The sequence below is a fragment of the Neovison vison genome, chromosome 2 (assembly GCF_020171115.1).
Source record: "Neovison vison isolate M4711 chromosome 2, ASM_NN_V1, whole genome shotgun sequence".
In the NCBI taxonomy this organism is placed as follows: Eukaryota; Metazoa; Chordata; class Mammalia; order Carnivora; family Mustelidae; genus Neogale; species Neogale vison.
Genome location: NC_058092.1, coordinates 228,653,893 through 228,665,843, shown reverse-complemented (window position 1 = coordinate 228,665,843; position 11,951 = coordinate 228,653,893). Strand labels below are relative to the sequence as shown.

General features: G+C 46.3%; 1 protein-coding gene across 1 annotated transcript; it reads left to right on the top strand.

Annotated features, from left to right (window-relative positions):
* The first annotated feature begins 2,012 nt into the window (after positions 1-2,012).
* PRDX3 (peroxiredoxin 3) lies at positions 2,013-10,124 on the top strand. Its single transcript, XM_044240619.1, has 7 exons — positions 2,013-2,100; positions 3,420-3,555; positions 4,857-4,998; positions 5,980-6,115; positions 6,933-7,036; positions 9,306-9,471; positions 9,806-10,124. The coding sequence occupies exons 1-7, from the start codon at positions 2,065-2,067 to the stop codon at positions 9,857-9,859; spliced, it is 774 nt and encodes a 257-aa protein (XP_044096554.1). The 5' UTR covers positions 2,013-2,064; the 3' UTR covers positions 9,860-10,124.
* Positions 10,125-11,951: the final 1,827 nt, after the last annotated feature.

The following is an 11,951-nucleotide window of genomic DNA, read 5'->3' as shown; positions in this document are numbered from 1 at the left end:
AATTAAAAAGACATTTTTTTCTAAGATATTTATTTATTTATTTATTTGACAGAGATTACAAGTAGGCAGAGAGGCAGTCAGAGAGAGGAGGAAGTAGGCTCCCCGCTAAGCAGAGAGCCCGATGTGGGGCTCGATCCCAGGACCCTGGGACCATGATCTGAGCTGAAGGCAGAGGCTTTAACCCACTGAGCCACCCAGGCACCCCACAAAGTAAATAACTTTAAGCAGGGTCAACAGATAAAATATTACTTGCACCCGGTTCTTGTCTTCTCGTTACCCTCTCCCAATTCTTGTTTTCTCAAGGTCACCAGCATTCTGACTTCAAACACTATACATTAGTTTTTCCTGGTTTTGAACTTCATATAAATGGAACCATATGGTGTCTACTTTTTCATGTCTGGCTTCTTTTGCCCAATACCATGTTTGTGAAACTCATTCACCTTGTTGCCTGTCATGCATTCATTCTCATTGTTGTACAGTGTTCATAATACCCTAATTTATTCAGCCATTCTATGATAGGTGGACATTTGTGTAGTTTTATCTCTGTGCTATTATAATACTGTTGCTATGAACATTCTAGCCTATGTCTTTTGATATACTGACGTACACACATCTCTGGGGCATATGCTTAGGATTGAAGTTATTTGAGTCATATATTCAGTTTTACTAAATGCTGACATGAATTTTCCAAAATGGTCAGACTGTTTTAGATTCCGGTCTCTTGCTTTTAAGGTAGTCCTTTCCGAAGCATGAGGTTGGTACCCACTGCTGTACTAGTGGTGCATGAAAGGATTGATGTGAGGAGCAAAATAAGTAAGTCCCAAAGTGAGAAAATTATTACCCTTTCAACGCTCTTTAAGTCCTTCTGATTACATAAAGAGAACCCCACGTGATACCAGGATGCTACTAGCCACCTCTGTCTCCCTTTTAACAAAGTCTCAGATTTTGAGCAACTGTATCTAGCTGATATTTAGTAACACTTTGTTTTAATGTATTTTAAGATTTTATTTATTTCTTTATGTATCAGTGAGAGAGCATAAGCACAAGCACGGGGAGCAGCAGGTGGAAGGAGACGCAGCTCTCTGCTGAGCAAGGAGCCCCAGGCAGGACTCAATCCCAGGACATCAGGATCTGAGCTGAAGGAAGACAATTAACCGATTGGGCATCCCTAACGTATTTAATTACTTTCTAGTCATAGCAAGTTACAGGGTTTTTCCATTTAAGTTACTTAACATTTTCTTTCAAATAAATTCATTTATGGTTTTCAAAAGTGAGTCAACTAAAAGAAAATAGCAAATAATATATGCAGACTCAAGAAACTATGTCGGTAGTGGAATGACTGGGGTCTGGAAAATACCTACTTAGAGTGTGCATTTACCGTAAGGCCACCGTGTGATTTCTATCTGGGTTTGAGGAGCTTACTTCAAAGTACCACGCTCAGCACTGAGCACTTGGCTTTACTAATCGACGGAAAACGGAATTTAAATCTGTCCCAGTTCTCCCAATTTGGGGAAGAGAGGCCAAAATGCAAGTACACACCATCCCAAAGGTTTTCAGAACACCAAAAACTTGACATGTCTGACCCACTTGGCTTATTAACAGACAAAAATGGCATTACAATTAATTCCATTTCCTGCAGAATCCAGAAGGCTCTGAGGCCTAAACAGTAAGAAAAACCTTTTGCAGATCGGATAGAAACCGTCATCCACACACGTTAACCATAAACATTATACACTCCCCATCTGGATTAGCCCTTTCAAGGTTGGGGCGACAGTTAGAAACAAAGTGTTGTTTTCCTAAGCAGTTCGTTACTTAGAAGCCGCAGCAGGACTTTTCTCCTCGGAAATGGGCCCGGGGCACCCGACAATTAAGTTGCCTGGACAAAAGTCCCGGCGAAAACGTGGAGAAGACCTTTTCCCGCCCCCGCTCCAGCCCAGGCCCCGCCCCGCCCCCGAGGCCCCGCCCCGCCCCCCGAGGCCCCGCCCCGTACCCGCCCCCCGTGCGCCCCGCCTCCTCCTCTCCTCCTCTTCCCATCCAGTCCCGCGAATCTCGCGCGCACCGAAGATGGCGGCCGCATTGGGAAGATTTCTCCGGGCTTCGGTGAGTGGCTGCAGGCAGGGGACAGGAGCGGAGACACAGTAGTGGCTCCGACACGTGCTTTCCAGACAGAATCCTGCTCCCTGCGGTCTGGGGGCCTTTCACCGTTCTTGGAGGGCACCAGCGGGTAACGGACCCAGGGGCCTCGCTTCTGGGGAATGCGCCTGCGCAGAACCGCCCCTCCCGTCTGTCCTCCTGATCGCTCCTCTCTCCAGGCCGGGGGTCCGCAGTCCTCCCTCCACCTGGACACCTCGACCTGGAGGCAGGACCCCTGACCCCTGTTCCCTGTTCTGTAGCTACTCTATGACCTTGGACACGTGACTTCACCTTTCCGAGCCTCAGTTTACTGTCCTCTCCCAAAGCTAGAAAGAAGGACGCCTGCAGCAAGGCTTTGCAGTAAGCATCCCCTCCCTGGTGGGCGGACACCAAGGTGGTAAAGTACACAGTGCGGCCGTGCAAAAGGCACTCCCCTCCTCCCATCCCCCAGGTCTGTCCCTCGCTCTCCTCCCGACGAAGCCGAGCACTGTCTTGGTCCCCTCTCTCTCCCCTTTCTCCTGGCGGGGTTGAACACAAGGCGCTTTCTTCTTCCCGAGTCATGCTGGACACTATAGTTGAGCAAACAGTACCGTTGAGCGCTGTACGGATTTTCCCAGAGGGTGAACTTTGCTCTACTTGTTTGCTTGTCTGCGGGGGCCTTGTGTTTTCTGGGAAAACCTTGACATGATAGAACAGGCTTAGCAGATCAAGCTGGTAAAGGGCGTAAATACACAGGGCCCGACCAAGTCCCCTTGGTTTTTGAACCCTCTGTGTTCTTAAGAACATGGAGTCTTCATGGTCTTATAATTCCCCTCTACCTAGCAGGGTTTTAAAAAAATGTATATATTTTTAAAAGTTATATACGTTTAAGCAGTGCAATGTGATTTGGTACAGACATAATGAAATGATTACTACACACTAACATCTCTTCACATAATTACCTTTTCTGTGTGTGACGAGTGTGCCTGAAGTCTGCTCTCTTAGCAAATACAGCATTATTAAGTACAGTCATCATGCCCCTGCAGTAGATCTCTAGGCTTACTCATCCCACATGACTGCAGCTTTGTACACTTTGACCAACATCTCCCCACTCCCCTCTTGCAGTCTTGAAGAAGGAAGCAGAAAGGAATGTTAAGAACATGGAGGTTCATTCTGTACTCTTAGAGCCTGGGGGTTGGTGTTTGGTTCGCAGGAACAAGGAGAGTGGAGGCGACCAGTGGCCTAATGCCCCTTCCCCAGGGCCAGCCTTGAGGCTACTTCCTAATATAAAGTGTTTCTCTTTCCAGATTGCCCGACATATGAGTGCTGTTCCTTGGGGCATCTCTGCCTCTGCAGCCCTCAGACCTGCTGCTTCCCGAAGAACATGCCTGACGAATGTATTGTGGTCTGGTTCTGGTCAAGCAAAATTCGCTTTTAGCACCAGTAAGTGTTGTGCCTTGGTTTGACCCAGGTAATATGAACCACCATCTCAGAACACGGGCCCTGAACCCTGGCTATCCATTAGACTCAGTACCCATTAGCTTTTGAAAATAAACCACTACCCCAGCTGCCCCACTCCCCACCCCAGACAAATTAAGTCAATTTCTGAGGTGAGATCAGGACATCATTTTGTTTTGTTTTGCTTTTTAATCTAAATATAGTTGACATTGCAATTGCTAGTTTTAGATGTACAACAAAGTGATTCAAGATTTATATATGTTAGGTGTTGACCTCCATGATAAACCTAGGTACCAATCTGTCACCATACAAAGTTGTTATGGTTTTATTAACCGTATTCACTGTGCTGTACCTTGCACTCCTCTGTCTGTAACTGGAAGTTCATACCTTTTAATCCCCTTATCAGTATATTTTAAAGGCTCACCGAATGATTCTAACCTCCAGTCAGGATTGAGAATGACTGAGGCAGACTGCCCCCGTATCGCATTTCTTCGTTGGTCACCAACACCACTACATCTTCCAACTCTTACCTGAAAATCTCCAGTGACTCCTCTATCACTTCTTTTAAGAACAAATCCTTTTAAGAACAGTCTTTTAAGAACTGAGCGCCTGGGTAGCTCAGTTGGTTAAGCGGTTAAGGGTTTGCCTCCGTTCAGATCATGATTCCAGGGTCCTGGGATTGGGATCGAGCCCCAAGGTGCCACCAGCTCTGCTCAGCGGGGAGTCCGCTTCTTCCTCCTCCCTTCCCACAAGAAAACTTGTGTTTTCTCTCTCTCTCTCACACACACACACACACATAAATCTTTAAAAAATAATAACAAACTCTAGCCTGATATTTAAGGGCCCTCAGAGTGTGGCCTTGAGCTGTTCATGCTTTGTCTCTTACGCTTCCTTCCACACACACCTGCTCTCTGTTCTGTTCAAACTACCCCGGGCTGTTCCCTCACCTGCCCTGTTCCCTCTTCCCTGTCCTGTCTGAACATGGCAAAATCCCAACCGTATTCAGAATCCATCCCTAGGCTCCTTTCCTCCTCAATTCTATCTTAATTTCGTCCCTGCCATCTTCTGGCATCATCTTTTTAGTCTTTTCAGTCCCCATAGTACTTGAAACTGGATTTGTGTACCATCTAGAACTGTGGAAAGGGGGGGATATTACCTAAGATGTAGAGTTGAACTGAACCTTTTAGTTTATTTATACTGCTAATTAATTACTGTGAGAAATTTGAATAAAGTCAGGTGTGTGGTTTAGCAGATGATGAACTACACGTGTGTGTGGCTTCCTTCAGGTTCCTCATACCACGCTCCTGCCGTCACTCAGCACGCACCCTATTTTAAGGGCACCGCCGTTGTCAATGGAGAGTTCAAAGACCTAACCCTCGATGACTTTAAGGGAAAATATTTGGTGCTTTTCTTCTATCCTTTGGACTTGTAAGTGTTAATTTCTGCGATACTTTAATGTCATTTAAGGTCCCTGTTTCCGCCCTCACATTTCCTATCTCTGGCTGCTCTTCTGGCCAAGGGAAGGGTTCTTTTGGATCCTTTTATCACTGGTGGCCTTGCTGAGTACAGCCTGCATCTGCAGCTCATCTGATAAATTTAGAGGAGGGGGTGGCATTCTTTTTAGTGGAATAGGTTTTGACACAGCTTTGGGTTTTTTTTTTTTTTTTTTAAAGATTTTATTTATTTATTTGACAGGCAGAGATCACAAGTAGGCAGAGAGGCAGGCAGAGAGAGAGGAGGAAGCAGGCTCCTCGCCGAGCAGAGAGCCCAATGCGGGACTCGATCCCAGAACCCTGAGATCATGACCCGAGCTGAAGGCAGAGGCTTAACCCACTGAGCCACTCAGGCGCCCCAGCGGCTTCATTTTATGTGCTCTGGAGCCATGGTTTCCATCAGCCAGTCCATAAGGAAGTTTTCACTGGCCTGAAGGAAAACAAGAAAAGTTAAGATAATAAAATGATTTTTCTCATAAAGCTGCTGCTTTATTCTCAGAATATGCCTCTTTTCCCTTGCCCACCCTCATTTTTTGATACAATTCTTAAATGGAGAGGTGAGGGGGTCCCTGGGTGGCTCAGTCAGTTAAGCATCTGCCTTTGGCTCAGGTCACAATCCTAGGGTCCTGGGATCAAACCCTGCATCAGGCTCCCTGCTCAGTGGGGAGCCTGCTTCTCTCATTGTTTCTCCCCATGCTCATGCTTTCTCTCTCTCTCCCTCTCTCTATCAAATAGATAAGTTTTTTAAATAAAAATTTTTTTTAAAATGGAGAGGGGAGTCTGGTGAGGGTGGCTAACCGTTTTTGCCTTTTTCACCTTCAAGCAAGCTGAACTAGTTTTTAGGCTGCCTGTTGTTTAAATTTTAAATCCTTGCTTTTAAATTCTCTGAGGGGAATTTCTGCCCTTTTTTTTCTAGCACCTTTGTGTGTCCTACGGAAATTGTTGCTTTTAGCGACAAAGCCAATGAATTTCACGACGTGAACTGTGAAGTTGTTGCAGTTTCAGTGGATTCCCACTTTACCCATCTCGCCTGGGTCAACACACCAAGGAAGGTATAAACCTCAGTGGCCCTGCCTTTGCACCGAGGATCCTAAAAACTGAAAAGATCCCATAAAAGACTCCTCTAGAAGTTGTTAAAGCATGACTAGTCTGAAATGGGCTATTTGTAGCTCCTAAGCTCCTGGCAGATTCTGTCAAACTCTGTCCTTATCTCCCTTAACATTACCTGGATTTAGTGCCCACTACACTTGTGTTTTCCAGGTACAAACTGTAACGGAGAACAGGCTCAGCCGGGTTGGGGGTGGGGACAGTTGGGGTTTCACTGCCTCCTCTCTCGTGGTTACCTTGTAGATCCCACATGCTCTGCATGGCTTGTGGGACGCTGGTTAGGTTCTCTGAGGTCACTCCTCTGCATGACCACTATTCCTGCTGGAAAACACTTGGGAGAATCAAACTTTCTGGCCATGTTACTGGTTTATCAATACCAATTTATTCAGTCTTTGTTATGCTTCCATTTTTATGATACAGAAGTTAATCTTCAAGTAAAAGAATACATCAAGAATTAGGAAAAGGAAGGTCTCCAGTGTTAGCTGGGTTTAAATCCTGCCTCTCTCCCTTTCTAGCTGTGACCTGGAACAAGTTACCTGACTCTTGTGTGCCTCAGTTTCCATAAATGTAAGAGAGGCGATGTTCCAGGAGGGTTGGGAGGAGGAAGGGAGTTAACAGAGTTAAGAGCAGTGCTCAGTCCACTGTTGGTTCTCAGTGGCTGCCACCTGTCACCATTCTTGTTGGCCTCAGACATCAGTTTACTTGGCTGAGATCAGGGGGCGCACACGGTGTCACAGCCAGTCATGTTTGCATCTTTGTTAGAATGGCGGCTTGGGCCACATGAACATCGCGCTCTTGTCAGATCTGAATAAACAGATTTCCCGAGACTATGGCGTGCTGTTGGAAGGCCCCGGAATTGCTCTGAGGTAAGATCTTGTTTCTTATAAACTTAAACTTGGTTTTTTATGTTCAGTATCATCCCACTTCTTAGAGGATTTCGAGAGCCCTCAGTAGAGTGTTTTGAAAACCAAAAAGCTTTATTCACTTTAGCCTTTTGTAAGCACTGACGAGAGAGCCTCCTGCGCGTGTTGGCAGTCTCTGGATGGCGGAGACGTGTCTGACCCCCGTAGCGCCCTGTGTCTCCTTCCGAACACCAGTGTGTCTTGATGGTCACACCGTCGCGCTTGCCCGCACTGCCTGGGAGCTTCTCTCCTGGGAGGCTCGCTCCTGACATGTCCCGAGAAGGGGAATCTAGCAGATTGTAGGAGTCAGTGAGCTGGAGTGGTGGAATGGACGAGATCTTGTCCCAGCCTGGAATCAGACCAGAGTTTGATTTTTTTTTTCTTTTTTTTAACTCACCTATTTATTTAACAGCTGTATGACTTTGGGCAAGTTACTGAACCTCTTTGAGTCCCGTTTCCCATAACTAAAATGAGAATGGACCTCCCAGGTTGGTTGTGGGGACTAAGTAAGTTAAGGCAGCCGAAGATTTTCGCACAGGTCCTGGTAGCCGTTATGGCCTCTGTCCCAGAATGTCATTTCTGTCCTCATTCATTCAGTGGCTAGATCTTTATTCCTTTGAGTGGGAAAGTTGTCTTTTTTTTTTTTAAGATTTTATTTATTTATTTGACAGAGATTACAAGTAGGCAGAGAGAGAGGAAGGGAAGCAGGTTCCCCACTGAGCAGAGAGCCCAACTTGGGGCTCAATCCCAGGACCCTGGGATCATGACCTGAGCCGGAGGCAGAGGCTTTAACCCACTGAGCCACCCAGGTGCCCCAAAGCTGTCTATCTTTAACGGTCCCATATTCAGATACAACCTTCTGGGGGCCGGAGGGTGGGAGGATTAGACCTTAAGCCTTCCAGTGGTATCTTGAGTAAAGCGGGGGTTGGTCAGAACTTGACCCCCAGGGAATAGCCAAGGACCCCACTCTGATGTGCCTCACAGTTTTGCTGGGGGCCGGCTTGAACCTGCTAACCTGCTCACCTTCTCTTGTCACATCAACTCACTCTCCTCTGGCCTGCTTTCCTCCTTGATGACACCTGGACCTGTAGTTCTGGGAGCCACTTGGAGCTTGGGCCCCTTTTATTCTGGGAGATTCTGTCTTCCTTTAGTACACGTAAAGCCCGGCGTTGACAAAGTTGGCAAGGGAAGGAGAAAAAGAGTGCTGGCTTTGGCCTCCCAGGACCCCCTTCCCTGTAGGTCTTGCTCATTTTGCCAATAGGTCCCTGCTGGTTTCACTGTTGTGATTAACAAGAGAAGGTAGCCGAGTCTGGTTTGGAAGATAAGGCTTGCTTTCCAGAGTCTGGGGGCCCAGCCCAGTCCCAGCTCGGTACCTGCACCCGCACCGTGGACTCCAGCTTGGCTCTGCTCTCGGTCAAGCTTGCAGCAGGACCCTTGAGCCTTAACGCCTAGACGCCCCCCCTCCCCAACGCCCCCCCCCCCCGACTTCCCCCCCCCCCAGCCAGGCTCAGGGAGGAAGTGGCGCCTTTTCACCTTGCCTTTTTCTCTCACTTGCACTTTCCCTGCATAATTAACACTTGGAATGCCACACCCTTTTAAGTCGGACTGTTAAAACCTGTGGTTGAAACATCTGCGTGTGTCATGTAACCCCAGCACTTGTGTGGAAGATGAACGCAGACCACAGGCCAGGTCGTCTCATTATGCTGCTGCCAAGTGTTAAATAGTCTCGGTTTGTCCTTTAGGGTTATGCTCTGCCTAAACTTAAGGCCAGTAAATTCTTTCTGCAAAGATTTCCCCAGGGGATTTTTTCCCTCCATTTACCCAAGATTTCACTCATCTCATCAGTATTTACTGCATATAGATAAAGTACACCTCTGTTTCTTCCCCTCTGCCTCTGGTTTCTTGCCAGCATTTGATACAGCAGCCCAAAGAACACCCAAATCACTAATGAGTTAAAGAATTCTTTGCTCTCTGTGACTTTTAGACTCTGTGTAACTTTTCTCTGTGGGAAATACTGCCCGTTTTCCACGTTGGCCTGGTCCAGTCTCCCCTGTGTGTGGTGCGTCATCAGTAAGAAATGATTAGCTGTTAGTGTAACAAGGAAGGCCCCTTGTTTAAGCATATGGTTGAGTTTAATGCTTTATGGAGGAGAATTAAGGACCGAAGCGGGTAGAAGTTAGAGTTTGTCGTTGTGGTGGCACTGAGGTACTAATGGGGGTAAATCCTGATGCAGAGGCCTCTTCATCGTTGACCCCAATGGCATCATCAAGCATTTGAGTGTCAACGATCTCCCTGTGGGCCGAAGTGTGGAAGAGACCCTGCGCCTGGTGAAGGCATTCCAGTTTGTGGAAACCCATGGAGAAGTCTGCCCAGCGAACTGGACCCCGGATTCTCCTACGGTAGGTTTCCTTTCCAAAAGCAGTGAGACCCCAGCACAGGGTCCCAGGCCCTCACTGCCTCCAGGGCTGCTGGCCTAGAGCACCTATAAGAGGAGCCCATCCTTGGAGCAAGGGTGCAGACGGGGCGCAAGTGGGTGAGGCTGCCAAGGGGCAGGGGTTGGGGCGGGACCCGGAATCAGGCAGACTTGATGTAACCTTCATCCATCTTTTAAAGGAAATGGACCACGCTTTAAAAAGTTAAAGAACTTTGGATCAAAAACTGCAAGCTTTTTACTCATTTTTGAGACTGTTATCTTGTAGTCAGCTCCCTAATTAAATGTTTTTGCATTTTCAGATCAAGCCACATCCAACTGCTTCCAAAGAATACTTTGAGAAGGTGAATCAGTAGATCATCCTGTGTGAACCCACCTCTTCTCACGTCAGGAGAGAGCCACAGCTGGAACTCACTTTGAGCATTTCAAAGATGATTATTTATAGAAGACAAAACAATTATGCTTGTACTCATAAGTAATACTCTAAATGTTTTGTTTTTGTAACATTGGCGGAGGCTTTTAAATGTCCTCACACACATAGAGCGTCCTTTATTGGTTTATATGGCTGACTAGTTTATAGGATGCTGGTTCACCTGTTCCTTTGATTGTGTCTTCAGTGGGAAAAGGAAACATTCTTTGTTGGTCTTACTTGAACCTTTATGTACACCAGAATAGTACAACACACACCGAAGCTTCTGATCAAGGGTCCTGAAATTTCTTCTTGAATTTCTTTGTACTAAACTGAATTTTCTTTTAAGGTGACAAAGATCATACATAGTTTTAAGGTGTTAACATCAATGGTCTAATTTAACTCTTACAATGGATGTATGTGTACTTGAAACAAATGTGAATCATGTTTTTTTAAAAAAACACTCTGGGGGGCGCCTGGGGAGCTCAGTGGGTTAAAGCCTCTGCCTTGGGCTCAGGTCATGATCCCACGGTCCTGGATGGGGATCAAGCTCCGCAGGGAGCCTGCTTCCCTCTGTCTCTGCCTGCCTCTCAGCCTACTTGTGATCTCTGTCAAACAAATAAATAAATAAATCTTTAAAACAACCAAAAAAAAACCACTCTGGCAAAGTGACTTCAGTGATCGTGCATGTCTCTCTTCCCTGAGATTAAAATTGTTCTGTAGTTGTTAGCTGCATAGAGTCTATATACAATTCTAGATATTGATTGGGTGTAATTATAAAGGCTATTTATCAAATTGTATTTTGAAATCATTGGAATTCTTTTCTGAAATGCTCAATGTAAAGTATATAATAAACATATTTTAAAATATTTGCATGTATAATATCATTAATTGTTGGCTCAGCTTATATTACAGGGCTCTAGTTTTTTTCTAATTTTATCAGCCAGCATTTTTGGAGCATTGAACTCAGGGCCCACAAAAACGAGTAAGACACCGGCTCTACACCCAAAGAACTCAGGTTCCGACAAGAGAGAGACAGAAGCATTTAATCGTTATTTCAGTAAATCCCGAGTGCTTGCCACATGCCCCATGCTGTTTTGGAGGCACTAGGGTGAACAAGGAAAGACAACCTCCTTACTTCATGCAGTTCCATTCTAGAGGGGGAAACCCAGTAAATAGAATAAAAATACATAGAATGTTTGGAAGGGAAACAAACTGGAACAAGGGCTAGAGCAGAGACTTGAACAAGCTACTGACTTTGGATTCTCTTCTGAGATGGAAAGTGTAAGGAAGGTTTCGACAAGAGTCACATCAACTTGTTCTAGGAGGATCACTGTGGCTCCTTTGTTAAGACTAGACCATGAGGGTCCTAAGAAGAGTGGCAGGGCTGGATCTGTGACATGCTTGAGGGTAGAGCCAACAGAATATTTAATATAGGTGTGCTAAACACTGGCATATGGGAGGCATTCCTGGGGCGGAAGAGGAACACCGAGGAGGGGCACCTTACCCAGCTAAGGGCATAGGGGAGAACTTCCTGGGAAAGGAGATGAACTCTGGAGGCTACAGAAAAGTGAGCCAGGTGAACTGAGCAAAAGAAGCTGCCAAGTTATGTTGGCCTGAAGAAAACCATGAGCTGGTTTCATGTCCCTGGAGGGGAAGGCAAGGCAAGGGATGAAGAGGCCAGCTGAGTATCAAAGGTCCACACAACATTTTCAGTGGACCCAGCGTCATTAGGACTCACATGTTTCATCTCATTGAACCTCAACAAAACCTTAAAATAGGTACAATTATTGTCCTCAATTTACAAATGAGTAAATAGACCCACTGATATTGACTTGACCAGGACCATCCAACTAAGTAATGGGTCGTGCTGGGTCCTCAACCCAAGTCTCACGAGGACCCCTGAACTCCTTAAACACCCAGGAACATGCATTCAACAAACACACACAACTCCCACCCACCCTAGCACAGGGCTTGTGGGCTAGGCGAGGCAGCCACAGGAGGAAGGCACGTGCCTCTTTTCTCTACAACCAGCCCCT